We start from the raw sequence: 19,085 nt of genomic DNA, 5'->3' as shown, positions 1-19,085 counted from the left end.
AATGTGCTGTGGCTGAACATATGTTCATATTCCCTCAAGTTTAAATGAGAATTCCATTTATATTTAAAGAAAAAAAGAGAACAATAATACTTCACAGCAGAAGAGTAAAAAAACATCTAAAGTGTGCTTTAAAACATCTAAAGTGGCAACCTCAGCAAACACATTTTAAAATTCATATAATACAGTATAATTTGTAGTTGAAAAGAAGACTTTGGAGAAAATGTATTGTTTTCCTTTTCTTTTATAGTTATATCTCTGTACTATGGCTTTAAAAAATGCCCTTTGTTAAAGCAGTCTGCAAGAATGACCTGTAGAATCCCTAATGATAATTTTATTCCTCTGGTAAGTCAGCCTGTGTATATGCGTGTTTGTGTGTGTGTGTGTGTGTAAAGGAATACAGGTTTGGACTGATGCTTAAGGTCACAAATAATCAGTGCTTCATATTTCTAGTTGCCTTCATCATCTTTTCTCTCTCTCTTTTTAAAAATCACAGGCCTTGAGAGTCTCATTGATTTGATGCCTCTGGGAGCTTACTTTCTGAACAGAGTATCATATTTTTTTCCCCAGTACCTGCCCAGTGGGTGACCTAACACAATCATTTAGATTGAAAGGTGGAGGCAAAAGAAGATAAAAGATTGAGATGCAAGAGACAGAGGGACAGAGGGGAACAAAACACAAACAGGCAAATTGCAAAGCAAATGGAAAATGCATTATTTCTAAAAGGGAAATACCAAAAGCACTGGCAGGAGCAATAATGGAAACAAGAGTGACCAGATAGATAGGAAAATTATGATAGGATCTAATATTCACATGATAAAAGGGTTTCTCAGGCTAAAAATGCACACATATGCCTATGTATGCAGTCACTGATTTTTTTCCTAGTTTTATTTACTTCTTTCTTTCTCCCAATTTCCTGGGAAACAAGAAAGTCTGTGTTAACTCCTGACTCAAACCAAACCGGAGTACAGTATGGTCAAGAATTAGAAACACAGACAACACTGAAGGGCTGCTCTCAGGATAATAATTGCTTATTACGCATTTCCTCCCTGCCTAATGCTAATAATAAATTGACATTGATTGAAAACATCTTGGAAACCTAATTAGCTTTTTCTTACTTAAATTGTTTACTTTTTGCTTTTAATTTGTCTTGAGCAAATTCCTGGTTGGTCTCAATATTTCATTCTTGTTTAGTGACACAAGCTTCGTCTGATCATCTAATTCTGCTTGTTTCTATTAAGAGCCCCTTCCTTCTAAATAATGACTTAAGGAGGCACATCCAAGTCTCAGAGAGTACACTGTCCTTTTTATTCGTGCACAAAGCTAAAGGTTGGCTAGACGACTTGATGCAAAGTGTCTTCATCTAATGTACAGGGGGTTCCCTTCCGTTCTTTCCTTATCCTTCTTTTGAATGGTTCGGAGGGTAACTTCATTTATTAGATTTTAAGCTTGTGGTACAGGCTTAGGCATGGTAACTCACATCTGTAATCCCAGCACTTTGGGAGGCCAAGGTGGGAGGATGGCTTGAAGTCAGGGGTTCGAGACCAGTCTAGACAACATAGCAAAACCCTGTCTCTACAAAATAGTAAAACTTAAAAAAAATTAGCTGGGCATGGTGGAGCATGCCTGTAGTCCCAGCTGCTTGGGAGGCTGAGGTGAGAGGATCACTTGAGTCCAGGAGGGTGAGGCTACGGTGAACGATGACTGAGCCACTGCACACCACCTTGGATGACAGAGTGAGACCCTGTCTCTAAAAAAAAAATAAATAAATAATGTATAAAATAAACATGTGGTGCGAATACAAATGCTCAGAGGTGTCAGGTAATTTAGATGAGTGAGAAGGCCATATGGGGCCTGGGGCCCGGTGGAGAGTGCCCACCACCTGAAGAGGGACCGCAGGCCATGCTCAGTGACAGCAAGTTGCTGCCTTGTGAAATGTGGGCGCACTCTTGTCCCAGCTTCAGATTTCCTTCACAGAAGTTGATCATGAACCTTCCAGGTAAAACCTTCCCATTCTTAATTACTGAAAATTAATTGAATTTTAAAAGCACTGTATGGGGCAAAATGTGTCTACAGGCTAGATTCAGCATATGGGCCAGGGCCCTAAAATAAACTTTCATGATCTCAGGCTCCAGGCTCATCAACGGCTTAAGAGTGCACTACCCACACTTCCTCGGAAACTGAGGGTGTACCTAACGATATCACTTCCTCAGGGCATTTTGTCATATTTGAATCCACAACCATGAAGCTGAGGATACAAAGGAATTTTTTAAAATAAGGTATAAAATGAATGTATTTTAAAATTCCCAACACATTGGTCCTAATGAGCATAATATATGTATATAAGAAAACACTTTAGGGGCTACAGACTGTCATATTTGTTTTCTCTGTAACACTTGAGACACAGGAGAACTTTCCTTATCTCTCAATTGAATTTTTATACCAAATATTGTGTCTACAGAGGTTCCATTTCACATTTCTATTAATGTTTTCTCTCTATATATGTATTTATACATACAAATGTATAAATGTAAATATCTACCTACATTTTATTTATTTATTCATTTAGTTTTGAGACAAGGTCTTACTCTATCACCCAGGCTGGAGTGCAATGGTACAATCATGGTTTACTACAGCTTTGACCTCCAGGTCTCAAGTGCTCCTTCCGCCTCAGCCCCCTGAGTAGCTGAGACTACAGGCGTGTGCCATAATACCCGGCTAATTTTTTAGTTTTTTTTGTACAGACAGGGTCTCAATATGTTGCACCGGGTTGTCTGAACTTCCTGGGCTCAAGAAATCCTTCCACCTCAACCACTCAAAGCACTGAGAGTATGGGTGTGAGCCACTGTGCCTCGCCTTCTTACACACAGATATTTTATGCTCTTGTAATCATTACACATCACAGTTTCTCACTGGTAATTTTTTTTTTTTACCTTCACTTACCAGTCCTCTGTCTACGTATATCTTATTTTATTTTTATTTTATTCAAGAGCTTTTCTGTGTTGTAACATTTCCTTCACTGATTAACTGAACATAAATTTTATAAGAAAATGTGAGATTCTGGGAAAATCATGGGCAAATAAAAACAACATATCCAGACCTTTAAGCAGTTACTTCATATTCAAAGAAGAGACATATTGACCATAAACCAAATTTACAATAGGACATGGAAAGCAGAAATAAAATAAGTAAAAATGTTTCTTTAATATTATATTTAAGAAGTCATTATATACTGTAAAAGTATGTCCATCCTCTTGATTACTTATTTAATGTCCACAAAGAAATAGAAATGTGAGCTATCAAGTCCCTAAAATAAGATTATAATCCCACCGATACATGTTAAGTACTTGAGTATTACTATAATTACACTCTATATAAATATGTGAAAGCAACTCAAAGACAAGGGATAAAAAAGACTAACAAGAGAAACCGTCACATTATCTGAAATGCTGATATATTAGAAGAGATTAATATTTGAATAAAATTTAGAGATTATCTCTAAAGAAAGTTTGACACATATTGCACTGCTAAACAACAGTTTCATCTTGCTATAGTATAAATATGAAATATGACCAAAGATACTAGAAAACCCATGATTGCTAAAATATCTAGTATTTTAATAAATATCTAGTATTTTAATATCTAGTATTTAAAATATCTAGTACATGTTTTAAAATGTGTGTATCTAGCATATTGATAAATGATAACAACAATAAAACCAACAGCCAGAATTATAACGGTAGTAAAACAAAACAAAATTCAAAACAAAGAGTCTGATGTGTAAATGCCACAAATATATCATTGACAAAATAAGTACTTAATACACAAGCATCAGCACAAATCTTATTCTCAACAGTCATTAAATATAAATGAGAAAAAGTTAAATTTTATTATAATTGTATTTATATCCAGTGCTCCTTTACTCATTGCTAAATCTACTCAGAAAAAGCATTTAAATTGGACTCATAACTTTGGTTATTAGAAAGCAGTCTTTTTCTAGTTTGCTTGAATAGGCCTGTTGACATACACTAATGAAATGATTTATAAACTTCTGGAAACCTAACAGACTTTGTCTCTAAATGTCATAGCTTATATTTTAACACTTTTGCAATGCCCAGAATTTGTAATAGCATTAACATCCCTAAAATGTTTAAAGTTGATACTAGTCATTACTATTTGATAAATATATATATAATTCTTTATCTTTTGAAGGCATATACTGTTAAAGGTATATCCATATAAGTCAGATGATTTTCAAGAATCTATTAAATGAATAGATGTAATTAGAGGTCAGATATGCTTTCTAAATAAAGTTCAGAAAAGAGACACGTATTAGGATTTAAGATTTATAATGCCTCCAATTAGCATGAACATCAAGCAACATTTAATGCATTAGGTTTGAGATTTAATTTACTACTTTTTTGTCAGAGTTTTATTTGCACTTCTTCTATAAAATATAGTTACCCTATGTTTTTGGTATAATTACCTTTATAAGAAAACTATAGGATGTCCTTTTTTCCTTCCTGAATGTGTTTTCTAGTAATGAAAATATTTTTCTGGCTTAATATAAATACTTCCCTTGTCAATGGCCATACATTCCCCATATTTTCAAGGTAAACTAGTTGCAAGTGACTTTGTAATGCCAGAAGTTAGAGCTATGGAGAACTGGGAAGACTGACCTATATTTCAGAAAATAATCATCTCAATGAAAGTCTTTTCATATTTAAAACCATTTAAAGATTACTCAACACAGTCAACTGTACTAATGTTCACAATCAAGGAGAAAAACTTTCTGGCTGTAAAACAGACAGATCATATTCTCATTTTCTGTATTACCAGAAATATACAAATTTATGTCAATCCTTCACTTGTATCCATCTGTGTGACTCATATTTGATAAAATCAAAAGTGCGGCTTCTCTCTTAAACTCACTTTGATCCTAAATACTGTTCTTTTGGAATCCGGTTTCAAACAGAAATAGGAATGTGAATGTCACAGAATGAAAGATAATAAAATTAAATGAGTACCTTTTAGACACAGAAGACAGCAAAATGTACATTTCTGTGTATTTGTAATTAAAATGTACTTCAATTGCTACATATTATTGATCAGTAAATTTTTATACGGTTAGAGGAGAAAAACTGCAGTGAAAATAATCATATCCTTAAATTTTATATTTCATAATGGTTATCATCCTAGCAATCATCCTAAGAATTCTTTAGTCAGTAACAAGAAAAAGGAGCAGCTCAGCATTAATTACATCAGAACAAACATCATTGTTTTTGGCAGGTGTCCACTAATATCCACTGGCCTTTTTAATTAAGCCTATAGAACAGATCAAATCATTGTGCTATTTTGGAAGGTTTTCTTAGCTTATTGAGCCTTGGCAGGCAGTCATTACATCACTATATATCTTCTCAATCAACAGGTATTAAAAGTAAAACTATTATGGAAGTTTCTTGGAAACATCTTCATGTAAAAATGTTAGTCAAACAGAGTGGGAACTATTCTAATATAGCCATGTCCCATTCATCTAGATTTTCTGAGTTCTGTCATTAAGTTAAATCAGAGCTTTTGAAAGTAGAGTCCCCAGCTCACAGTAACTCAGTTGCCCCTCTGATAATGCTACCTTCACTGAGTTATGATTCAATGTCATATTCTGTCCACTGGTAATATAAAAAAATAAAGATATGGTCTGTCTACTTAAACATTACTTCTATATTTTTCAATAAATTGTGACTGAAGGCATCAGGGTTTTTCATTTAGCATTCTAAATACAAGGATTCTCACAATTGTCTAAGATTCACATTTTGGTTGGGTTAGGTTTAGGAAAAATTTTGTTTCTTAGATAATCTTCCTGCCATCAGAAAATAAAAATATGAAACACTATAGATTTCTACGTTTAAACTTGTGCTTATAAAACTTAGAGCCAAATTTATTTAAATTTAGTTAAATTTCAGCCAGATTTACTGCTTGAGTGTAATGATCTTTCATAAAAATGCTCTCCCTTCCACTTCTTTTAGATAAACTTAGCTTTGTTTTTTTTTTTTTTTTTTTCATTTCTAAATGTTTTCATGTACTTCTGCACTGGAATAATCTAATAGCTACCTCAGTGTTTCAGAAGTAAGTTATGTATAATTCCTAGATAAATATATGATTAAATGAAACAATTGTGTTTTTCTCTCCTGCCTCTTTTCATTATTGAATACCTAGGTTGGCATAAAAACACAAAAACTATCACATTAAGCAAATTATTAATTTAAAAGGTAATAGTAGTTGACAATGATTTGGCTCTGTGTCCCCACCCAAATCTCATCTCAAACTGTAATCCCCATGTGTCAAAGGAGGGACCTGGTGGGAGGTGACTGAACAATGGGGGTGGTTTCTCCTATGCTGTTGTCGTGATAGTCAGTGAGTTCTCACGAGATCTTATGATTTTATAAGGGGCTCTTCCCCCTTTGCTCTTCTCTCTCCTGCCACCATGTGAAGAAGGTCCTTGCTTCCCCTTCACCTTCTGCCATGACTCTAAGTTTCTTGAACTCTCCCTAGCCATGTGAAATTGTGAGTCAATTAAACCTCTTTCCTTTGTAAATTACTCAGTCATGGGTATTTCTTTATAGCAGTGTGAAAATGGACTAACACAGTGGTTAAAAGTATCCAGAATCCCTGGATTTAAATTCTGCTTTTCCACTTAGTAACCTTACGACCTAAGGCAAGTTTCTGAATCACTTTTTATCCTCTTTGATCTTCAATTTACTCATTGGCAAGTGGGATAATTCCACATCTGCCTAATTGGTTTGTGAGAATAAATACATGCAAAGTTCACAGTATAGTGTCCTCCATATGTTAGCTACTATTATGATGATTACATGTTAATAATTTAACGTTTTACGTATTAAGTTACAAAATGTTTCCCTCCATTATCTAATCTATACCCTGTTATGAATTTTATTGAGTCTATACCCTGTTATGAATTTTATTGCATCCCACAAAAATCCGTATGTTGACATCCTCATCCCCAGTACCTCAGAGCATAACCTTATTTCAGTATAGGATCTTTGCAATGGAATTAGTTAAGATGAGGCCATAAGAGTGACCCCAAGTCCATTATGACTGGTGTACTAGTAAAAAGGGAAATTTGGGCACAGGCATGCTTATGGAAAGAACATAATGTAAAGATGAAGGTAGTGATCAGATGATGCTTCTACATGTCATGGTACAGCAAAGATTGCCAGCAAATCAACCAATAGAAGTTAGGGCAGCAGCATTAAGTATATTTCCCTCACAGCCTTCAAAAGGAACCAATCCTGCCAACACCTTGATCTCAGACTCCTAGGCCCCAGAACTGTGAGACAATAGATTCCCGTTGTTTAAGCCACCTAGTATGTGGTTCTTTTTTACAGGAGCACTAGAAAACAAATAGAACCACTACACTCTATAAGGTGGTTATTATTATAGACTAGAAAACTGAAGTTCAGAGACAGATGACATAAATCACCTAAGGTGACAGCTAATAAACGAAAGCTTGAGATTCAAACCCTGGTTATGTTACTCCAAGACCAGGGATTGAAAAAATATCACAGCTGAGAAATTTAAAAAGCTCAAAGTGGAATGTAAGTTCCCATATAATTTCTTAGAATTTTTTAATTGTTATGTAGCTGCTAAAAAAGTATAATAAAAAGCAATCTCATAATAGTTAACCACTTTTAGTCAAGAAAAAGCAGAACTAGATTTACAGATGTCTACATTTCCCAATGAGAAGCTTTTTTGGTAAGAACGGCCTACAGTATTTTTTTTCTGCATATTACTACAGCAAATAAATACAGAAGTACTGCAAATGGCACATAGAGAAGATATATGGATAGTTTTTAATACAACTGTGGTGAGACATATTTTTATAGCTGGCTTTCATACAATGTCATAGAGAAAAGAGTAAATCCATGAACAAGCCAATAAGAACCAAATAATGGTATGAAAATAAAGCCAGGCAAACTATTAATATAAATGTGCTCTGAGATTCCTAGAAGCAAGGACAAATAGTTAAACATACTTCATATAAAGACCATGACATAAAAACAAGTCAGTGATTCACAGGTATCAGTGAAATAGATGATAGATACATCATCTAGTACTGGCATCTGAGAAAATTTATTAATTCATTGCCAGGATTAGCAATGAGTTATGTCTACAGATTATACTGTCTCCAATAATATGATTATTATGTAGATTTCAAAACAAGCCAACAGCATGCTGCCAAAACATTTGTAGATTAATGCAGGTTTAAAAGATATCAACACAATAAGGAGTCAAAGAAGTAGCTCTCAGATGCTCAAGAACAAACTTTTTTTTTTTTTGAGATGGAGTCTTGCTGTCACCCAGGCTGGAGTGTAGTGGTACAATCTTAGCTCATTGCAAACTTGCAAACTCCACCTCCTGGGTTCAAGTGATTCTCCTGCCTCAGCCTCCTGAGTAGCAGGAATTACAGGTGCCTGCTACCATGCCCAGCTAATTTTTGTATTTTTAATAGAGATGAGGTTTTGCCACATTGGCCAGGCTGGTCTCAAAGTCCCGACCCTCAAGTGATCCACCTACCTCCCAAAAGTGTTGGGATTACAGGCGTGAGCCACTGTGCCTGGCTCAAGAATAAACTTTAGAAGAGGCCTGTTATTTTATATTAGCCCAAAGCCAAACTGATCACCTCGAATCAAAGACCAAAGAGGTTTGATAACCTCTTAGGAAAATAAAACCACTGGGAGGGCCAAGTTTTCCTTCATAAAATAGTCTGATGTCTGCTGTAGCTCTTAGCAAAGTTAATCAATCAGGCCCCAAAGTTCTATCTGAGATCTCGGTAACTGTCTTTCTTTATCCACTGAGGCCACACGGAGAAAAACAGAAATTAAAGCCACTCAGAGAATATTTATTTTTAAGCCAGTAGCTTCTGGCAAATATAAGCCATTTAAATACCCAAGGCCCTGTAACAGTTTTATTTTTTAGCTTTGCTTTGAACCATCCAATCTTACACAAATTAAACACTCTTTTGAGACCACTCTACCATACTAGCTATTACAAAGAAGTGTAGTTTTTCTATTCTCAAAACTGGGCATGGGGGAGACATTTTTCTATCTCATATGGAGAAGTCTTCAAGTCATTCCCATACAAATTAAAAAGAAGAGGTGTTAATGCATTGTTCTGCTCAAAACGATTAGTTTTTCAGATGTCCGTGCTTGTTCCTTTTCAGATATCTATCATCTCTTGCTTTGAAGCCCTAAATCTCAAAAATTAAAATCCATACAATCTTTGTTATTTCTTTGTTTTTGTCCTTCTCACCTCTTTGCACCAGCCCTTCCCTCCTGCCCTACTTCCCATTCTGAACCAAACTTACCTCCTGTCTGAGTGATGACTTGTATGTCACTTGAAAGTGGACCATCTCCAATTGAGGTAAAAGCCAGGACTTTGACAGAATATGTTTTCTGGGGCACTAAGTTGCCAATAGTAGTGATTTGGCTGTCAGCTACATTGTGTTTCATCCAGTTGTTGACATGTTGAGTGGGATCCATTGTATAATAAACTCTATATCCTTGGATCTGTCCATTTGGCTCTTCAGGTTCCTTCCACTGTACCAAAATGGTGGTCGAACTCAACATTCGTGCCTGGACATCCCTTGGGGCACTGGATGGCGCTTGCTCTGAGGTTTGTGTTAGCACAGGTTCGCTGGGAGGCCCCCGCCCAATGTTATTGACAGCAACAACCCTGAATTCATAATCCGAGTAGGGACTTAGTCCAGCGACACTGTAGCGTGTGGTCGCCACCCCATCAATTTCTTTGTAAGGTTCCTCAGAGTTTTTAGGTTTATGCTGAATTATGTAATAAGAAACAGGCTCAGGGTTCCCAGAGTCCCACGTCAGTGTGATGCTTGTAGCTGTGCTCTCGGTCACTACAGGAGTTCCTGGAGGTTTGGGTAAGGCTTGGATGGGGGAAGATAAAAGACAATGACTGCCCATCATCTCTATAATGTTTCAAGAATCTATAAACTCTACTATGAAAATGACAGGATTATGTATCTACTGAAGATTTAATTAAATGAAATTATAGCAAAGAGTAGTTTTCTGAATGGCCAAGAAGTACAGTAAAACATACATAGGTGACACAAATCCTGCTTTCCTAGAAGGGCTTGATAGCATATTTTTAGGCTTGTATCCAAATCCTCTACTTATTAGCTAAGTGATCCTGCATGCATTTCTTAACCTCTCTTTGCTTTAGTTTCCTCATGTGGAAATGGGAAAAATATTATTATTAAAGTTATATTGTACAGCTGTATGTGACTGTATTTCATGGGTTTGCTGTGAAGATTAATGAGCCAATCCACTAAGATTCTTAGAATGTATCTGGAACCCACAAAAAATCTTAGTATTAGCTGCAGTTATTACTATTATTATTCCAAAAGCTTGACCAATTAGCCCCTTGCCCCAATAAATAAATGGTATAACTGAAATACCAATAAACATTGAAAAGAACAAAATGTAGGATACAATGAAATGAAATTAAATTGCTATGAAAGAATAGAATCTATATTCTGGTAAGACATAGTACCATTACTAAAAATTTTCTTATAAATGAAAAACCAAAAATTTTAAGGTGCAGAAGAATAGAAATTTCAAATCAATGTTTTATTCTTAATATTTAAAAATTGCTGAAGGAACTAAATTAAGGCACATTCACTAATCACTTTTTAAGGTATTTTATGGTCATATTAATATGCATTCTATATTCCACATCAGAAATATCCGATGTAGCTACATGACAAATATTTGCAATAAAATCCATCTTTTTAGAGGTCTAATTGTTTCTTTTTAGCAGAAGAATACAAATCAAAATACTACTAATTAAAAATATAAACTGTCTGCCTTGCTGACCTCATATTCAAGTGCCTCATTCTAAACAATGATTCTGAAACGCAGTGATATTAGGGCAGGAAGGGGCATTCTAATAGTTGACTCTTTAGAGAAATCTCAAAGGGTGACATCCATATCATCAGCCCATTAGTGTCCCTGTTTCCTTGCCAACATAAAGGCAAGAGGTATAACACCCCCTAGAATGGCAGCTTTTCAAGAGCAGCAAACTTGTACTTCTGACTTACTGTAAAACTGTGAATGCCTAGAATGCTGCCTGGCACTCAGTAAGTTTTTAATGAGAATCGTTAAACAGTTAACTGAATAAATGAGTCAGCACCCATTCTCCTCACTCTCTTCAACCTGTTCTTTTGTTTTGATTTATTTTAATTTGCCATGAAGATTCACGCTTATGTTTTATTTGTTTATTTTTGAGATGGAAAAGACAGGGAAGTGGCAAGAGTCAGGAAAACAAAGATGAGAAGGTGAACAAAATATTAAAGTGGCCCCTGCTTTTGAATTCTTAAAGGTCTTCAGCAAACCTTCAAATATTTAAAGCTGAAATGGTAATTATAAAAAAGGTGATTCAATATTTACACACTACTCAAAGAACTACAGAATGATAATATTTTGCCAAGGGAATTTACTGAAAATAATAATAAAATGAAATTTGTTTAAATATTCTGGCCTGGCATTTTTCAAGGCTGTGTGTGATCCAGATTTCCCCTACATGTCTTTCTGAACTTTCAAAGCAAATACAAATATTGCTAATTAAAGTTGTGCTCACTGATATTTAGCTGACATTATTAGTTTCACTAAGTCACATTTATTGTACAGTACAGGTTTTATGTCTGTAATGTACGGATAAATACATGTGTGCTTATTATATTAAGGTTACACAATATAACATTATTTCACGATTGTAAATGTTGACAATGTGTACCTTTGTTCTCATGTCATTAGTTTTATATAGCATATATTTGATATATATGCTTGGTTAGAGATACGATACCAATTATAACATGTGTATTGCATTTTCTAAGATCACCCCCTAGAATGGCAGCTTTTCAAGAGTAGCAAACTTGTACTTCTTACTTGCTGCTGAATTCCAAATGCCTACAACATTGCCTAGGAAAAGAAGATAATTTGTGTTCATTTTGCAATAGTTCTAGCCATCTGCAGAAAACTTAAGTTGCCCTATGTCTGACTCAATTTGCAAACACTTTCTAGAATTCTATAAACACTGGGGGAAAAAAAACGGTATCCTTACATGCTTGTACTCTTTTTCTTTTTAGTTCAAAAATATTCATGTAATGTAGTACTTTGGTTACATTTAGTCTGTTTAACAAAGGAAAGAATATTTCTTGAGCACTCATCTATGCAAGGTGAAAGGTAAAACTAAAACAGAATATACTCCTACTTGCCTTTTGATTTTTTAATAGTAGTGCCCACCAAAAAGTTAAATCATCTATTATTAGACTATGTTGATTTCAACTTTTTTTCTTCTTTTTCCTTTGTATTTAGAAATTTTAAGCATTTATTAATGCTCATATTGACTTTTCTTGGGGTTCTTATCAAGGTTCTGGTCCAGTATGTAGACTGTACACATCAGTCCCACCATAATGGTCGACCATGTCTAAAATTCCTAGTTCTGTCTGGGTAGTGCCTGGGCCTCTACGGACTGTCTTTTAATATTCTGATGATTATCTCTACATAGGCTGCCAGATACTTCGAAGAAAAAAATCTGCCTATCTAGGCTTATGCATGTTATATAATACCATACATATGATTAGGTTATACACACATTTAAAATGCTGAATAATGAATTATTTTAGATTTTCAAGGATGGGCTTTCTAGAGGCATTAGTCACTTGGCTTGAGTGTACCCAGATCCTCAAAGCATAATCCATTGAGCATACCTTTGACAGTGATCTGTGCTATTGCTTCAATGACACCCAGTGTTGACATAGCAACACAGGTGTAATTTGCTGACTGTCTTACATCATTCAGTTCTAGCACATTTCTTCCTATTGGCATATCATCTTCAGGTGTCAGATCTTCTGCCCCCAACATCCACTTTACATAAGGCATTGGTGACCCCACGGCCACACAGGTGATATTAACGCTTCCGCCTGGCATGATTTCATGATTAGTGGGTGGGATAGAGAATCTTGGTGGGACACGGCGAACTGGAACAAAACACAAGGGAAATGATAACATATACAAGGCAAGAAAAAGTGGATTATTAGACACATGACATGCACCGTACAGACACGATTCAACAATTGAAACATTGTGGATTGTCCATAAACAAAACATAAAGAAAAACTGTGGATAATACAGACCATACAAGTATGGTGTGTGTATACACAGAATTATTTATTTAGTTTAGTCATTGATATCTTAGACACACTCATACAAAAGTTGATTCAGACCTACAAGGGCCCCACAAAAAACTATCTACAAACTAACAATACACAAACATCATGCATAAGATAAACACAAAAACATATACATGCAGGCATATAACAATGATTCTATGCAGGCATGTATATGCAGAAAAGGGGGCTGGAAGGTCACCAGCATGTTTAAGTTGAGTATCAAAACCAACTTCAGTGCTGTGCACTTCCAGCTGATGTGAATGTAGGTGTGGGACCACACTGTCACATCCCAGCCCTGGAAAACATCGCCTAGAGTACACTGAAAGTGCACTTTATGTTTTCAGATTCATAGTGGATGCAGCCTCAAGACCTCACACTAACACTGGAACAAACACAGAAATGTATATACATATTGATTTACAGTCACAGAAGAAGAAACAGGCTAACACCAGTAGAGATACTGGATTGGGTCATGCAAGGCATGCACAAGATGGAATCTCAAGGCCCGTGCTAAGTATATTGAAAGATGGCTGGAATCCAAGACAGCAATGACCGCAGAAGAAATAATGGGGCAACAGAAATAAACACGAAAGGGGGAGGTAAAGTATAATGATTGAAACACACGGACTTAGGGGATGACAGGGTTGAAAGATAGTAGTAGATTAAGCTCAAGTTGTTAAAGGTAAGGATTGCAAATTCAGAAAGGGAGCTGGGTGTTTCACATACAGGATTCCATTCAATTCATATCTAAGGTAAAACAACATAAATGACAACAAAATCTTTTAAAAGGCTTTTTATGCCCACATTCAAATTGAGGGACACTGGATCTAAAACATACAGCGGGACACGACATTAAGAGAAGAGATCATATTAAAGCAACATAACACAGAAAAATTACCAAGCAATTACAGTTCAGTGTTCCTGCTTCAGATAATCTGCAGGTTTATGTGTGTTTAAGTAAACGTGTTTTGGATGTGATACAAGGAGAAGGTGAGAGATAAATTGGTTTCATCTGGGGCTTTTACTGGCAAAACGTCATACCATAAGAATTTGAGATCTAGAGGGTAATCTTTAGGGAGCACACCTTAAATACATTTAATAAAGATTTTTTTAAAAATTATAAATAAACTGATAAGTAACCTCATAACCCCAAGAAGAAGATAAGTAATTCTGTCTGAAAACTTTTTGGCTGCTCTTAAGGTCGAGATAAACCTCTGCTGATTTGAGATGGCTCACTGCAATGGCCTCATGGGTGAATGACAGTCATAGGAGAAGAAGAGAAAGCTAAGCATGCCTCCTGCAGCCAATTCACAGAGGTTACACAAAGCAAGCAGGAGCCAGTGTAGACTCTGAGGTATCAAAGAACATATCAAGAAAAATGGAGGAGAGTTTAGTCTTCATGCTTGGGATTAGGGGAGAAACTAGAAAAAGTCATTCTATGGGCAGCAGGCATCCTTAAAAGACAGAAATTAAAGGCAGGGTGGGAGATGGGGACAGTGGAGCAGGAAGGAAAGCAGGAACACTGACCAAGTTCACTGGACCTTAGAGAGTTAAGTGTTACCAGTTACCATGCACCCAGGTACATTCTCTCCCATCATGCACCACAGTTAGATACCACCAGCAAGCACCAGAAGCCATGGCCAGGGCATTCTCTGCTAAAACATACCATTAACCAAAAGAAGAACACAATGCAGCTACATTCATTTCATTTGTATTCTTTGTTATTGGTTTAATTAATAGTTTTGTAAGGTGGGTAAAAAGTAAAAAACACACCAACCTTCTCGCAGCTCTGAGGGATGTAGGGGGTTTGATGCAGAACACAATGAAATGAGGAAAGGAGAAAAACAAGGGAAACACAGAGAGAGTAAAAAGGCCATATCAAGGCTTTCAACTGCTACTTGAACATCTTTATTCGCTCTAGTTCATCCTTCCTATCTCAGCTGGAAAAGTTAGCAATATCTCACAGACTAACATGGTATTAGAAACAATAGCTAGCATCATTTTGAAATTTTCCATGGAAGAAGGTACACATGCCTCATGCAGCAAGGGAGGTCACTATTGTGGAAAAAGGATCAAGGGACCTTCAAAGAATTTAGAGAAGAAATGGCTTTCTTCATATTTCCCCACCCCAGGCTCCATAAAAAAGAAAGGAGAGAAAAACATCCCCAGGGAAACAAAATTACCTCTAACAAAAATTTCAAAATCAAGCTAGGTATTTTCTTAAGGGAACCCATCCTATTGTAACTTAAAGCCCTCTCAGTCTTTTCTGTAATCCCACCCCCACCCATGCTTTTGTGGTTATTCACAGATATGTAGACCAGGAATAAGAACACTTCCACTGGATTAAAAAAAACTACAGGAACTGGCTTTCAGAACTCTCGGGAAGAGGAAATACCTCTTTCTAGTTGAATGGAAAGGCATAGCCATTCATGAGCTCACAGTTTAATCATTTCTATTACTTCATGAGAACATATGAATGTATCCTCATAATTCATTCTTGTCTCAAGGACAACTCACATTACTATTTAAAATACACTTTTCCATTGCAATCAAAAAACTAAATGTTTTGGTAAGTCTTAATAATTCAAACAAAAAGGTGCACATATGTGCACATATATGAATATACATGTATATATAATACTATGTGTTTATAATTAAGAAAGTATACAAAGACAGAAATACAACTGTGCTATTTGCAGGTAGCACTTGTTTTAAAGAGTTAGCAGCTTCGTCCTTACAGTTTCAGCAGCCGGGGGTCATGAAGACATAAACACCTTTATGCTTGGAAGTGCACAGAGAACTGATTAGTAGCACACCAAGCAATTATTTCAGGGGTTTAATAAGGAAACAGAAGAGAAACAACAGAAAAAAAGAGAAAGAAAAAGAGGAAAACCTCAAACAAATGCAAAGCACAGTTCAATCAATGCAGTAAAAATAGAAACCAAGATGTAAAAATGCAAATATACTTACAAACTCCAAGCCTCAGGATAGATTATACTCAAGAGTTGTCTTTTGTAGTTAAACAACATATTTTAAATTTTTAACTTTTCTATTTACTAACGTGTTTCAGCTACGGTCACTATTACCAAACCAGCTTGTTAACTACTAATATAACAACACGGACCCTGCGGCGTCTCAACTCCCCCTGAGCCTGAATGAAGAAGCGATGCCAGGGTTATGTCATTCCTACCTCTGACATATAAATTGGCAGGAGCGGAATAGCGAGTGCCCGCGCTGTTGGTGGCAACACACTCATATTTTCCTTGGTCAGACTCTTCACTCTGCTCAATCTGAAGGGCTCCTGTATGGATATAAAATATATTGCCAAAGAGATGATCAGAGAAGGCTTTGTCAGTTCAGAAAGCTAAACCTCTTAACAATATGAAAAGCCCTGCAAAGCGAAGGTCCACTCAACGTCGATTCAATCTCTTGCTAAGTTGCACAGACAGAAAATGATGCGATGAGAAAAACATATAGAGATTATTTTTTTACATCATCAATGCTAGCATTAGAAATCAATATTTCTTTTCCCAAGCAAGACTTCTAGTCATAATTAACACTCTTATTTCCTAGACTAATAAAATGAAGATGGGTGAGACTGCTTCAAGGAAGTATGGCTTTTAAATAAAACAAAAGATTAATTTTTTGTTTTGTTTTGTTTCATTTTGGTACCAAAAGTGGCGCAAAAGATAGGTACGCTCAAAAAAAACCAGGCTGGGTTTTCAAGAAAGTCTTCTGCTGAAGAGAGCCAAAAATACGCAGCGAGCACAAAAAGGCTGCACAAAGCAAAAAATTAAAATTAGTCATTATAAATTATCAAAATATCACTTAAAGAAACAAAACTCCCTTAAGACATGCAGATTTTTAAGAAAAGAAAGACAGTTTTCCACGACTTACAATCATTTATTACATTTGCTGAAAAACAAAGAGCAGTTGAATTAGAAGATTTTTAAAAAGTTAAAAGGCATGGCCTGTGCCACAAGGAAGAGCCAACCAACCACTGCTTGAGGACCCTGAGATGGATCCCCTAAGACACCCATCAAAATCCACCAGTGGGATTAGCAGTGTGGTGTCACAAAACCCCAAGAAAAATACAAAACAAGAATTACAAAAGAAATGCACACTGAGTCGAAGTATGAAAAACCATCAATACCACATACCACCAAGAATACTGAGCACCTTTTGTTTCCATAGCCTGAAGGACAGAAGATCCAAAAATCCGGAGACGAGTAATCCAAGAAAAAAAGAAGTGGGGAAAAAAGCATTGCTGTCAGATTGTAGACGAGTGGGATCAGGTGGAAAGGGGAGTCATTCTTTGACTTTTAAGACATTAAGAGAAAAAAGAATTGAAGAACAAAAGCAAAAACCTTTTGAAAGATAAAGACAAAAAGCAGATGCTCCAGGGTGTCTTCTGCATGTCTGCCACTGTTCTCCAGACCACCTTGGCTTTGGTCCAGAACAAGAACAGCTAAGGAGGAAAAAAAATGATCTTTTTTTTTCTCCGGTTGGACAAAAAAAAAGGAAAAAGAAGAAAAAAAAAGAAAAAGGAAAAAGGAAGAAGAAGAAAAGGAAAAAAAAAGAGGGACAGATGGTACGCTGTGACTGGTCTGTGGTCTAAAGACCTGGATATGCTTTCTTTGAAGCATATCACAACTTAAATAATCATTTTCATAAAGAAAGAAATGAACAAAACAAAGAGAGAAAGAAAAAGGAAAGGAAAGTTCACAATATGAGAGTCACTGATCATAACCAAACAGTACAAAGAAAAAAAAAAAGTTGATGGACATTATTGGAATGACGCTGAAAACAGGACAAAGATGAGAGGGATGAAAGGACAGAAAGAATGAGTAAGATCATTCTGTGAACGTTAGTTCAGCACTCTTACCTCTTATTGGTGTACCACCTGGGTGGATAATATGAATGCAAATAAGATTAGAAAGAAGAAGCATTAGTACGAGAAGAAGGAGGCTAGGGCTGGGGAGAAGAATTAAATTAGATTTACAGAATTAAATAAGGTCTTAAAAGAAACTTGAATTACTATATTGGTAAAACAGGAATATATTAGATAGTATTATTAGATCATAAAAAACAAGTTGCATTATACCACAGAGGGTAAAGACCGCAATAGGCAGCATTGCCTTTCTCAGAGAAGCAACTGAGTTCTCAGGTCTGGGGTCATATAGGGTTAGAATTATATCTTATATGCCTCATATCTCTTAAAAAATATTATACAATATTTTTAAAGACATAGTTTAGGAAAACACTGGCTAATCTATTTAAGTATATATATAGATATGCATATATATATATACTGTGACAGGAAACGCTAAAGACTAACTGGAAACAAACACTGTTGATTGGATATCTTATACTATTTGCTATGCTACATTGGTGTGCCATAACTTGTGTACTATTTAATTTTCCTGCACAGTGTTCTTACGATAACAGTTCTGTGGAGGTGTGTGTGGGAGCCACTACAGAGATCTGGTGTCTACACTGACAGTTAGTAAAATGCATGCCATGCATTTTATTAATAATAATAATAATAATAATAATATTCTGGATATGGAAATTAGTGGGGTTGAAGTGCGCTTCAGAACTAAGCACTTACCAATAGATTCTGGAGATTTAAATACGGAGAGAAGAAAGACAGCATAAAAATATTATTATATTCCTTATAATTTGGTACAAATTTTTCAGAGTTAAAGCTTTATATACTAAATCATCTATGTTACATGTGAATAATTAATTCTTTATTTACAATAACAGAATGCTAATCTACACAATTCTGCTGACAACAAGCAAAAGAGGCAGTTAA

General features: G+C 35.7%; 1 protein-coding gene across 3 annotated transcripts in view; it reads right to left on the bottom strand.

Annotated features, from left to right (window-relative positions):
• The window catches only part of PTPRD (protein tyrosine phosphatase receptor type D), a 1,191,315-nt gene that overhangs the window by 193,875 nt on the left and 978,355 nt on the right, over window positions 1-19,085 (bottom strand). For all 3 annotated transcript variants that reach the window (XM_063649531.1, XM_063649529.1, XM_063649530.1), the window contains 3 exons: window positions 16,458-16,568; window positions 12,806-13,075; window positions 9,380-9,961 (listed from right to left, as the gene is read on the bottom strand). In XM_063649531.1, the coding sequence (XP_063505601.1) occupies window positions 9,380-9,961; window positions 12,806-13,075; window positions 16,458-16,568 (963 nt within the window). The remainder of the gene's footprint in view (window positions 1-9,379; window positions 9,962-12,805; window positions 13,076-16,457; window positions 16,569-19,085) is intronic.

Source organism: Pongo pygmaeus, chromosome 13 (genome assembly GCF_028885625.2).
Source record: "Pongo pygmaeus isolate AG05252 chromosome 13, NHGRI_mPonPyg2-v2.0_pri, whole genome shotgun sequence".
Classification (NCBI taxonomy): domain Eukaryota; kingdom Metazoa; phylum Chordata; class Mammalia; order Primates; family Hominidae; genus Pongo; species Pongo pygmaeus.
This window is presented reverse-complemented; position numbering and strand designations above follow the sequence as displayed.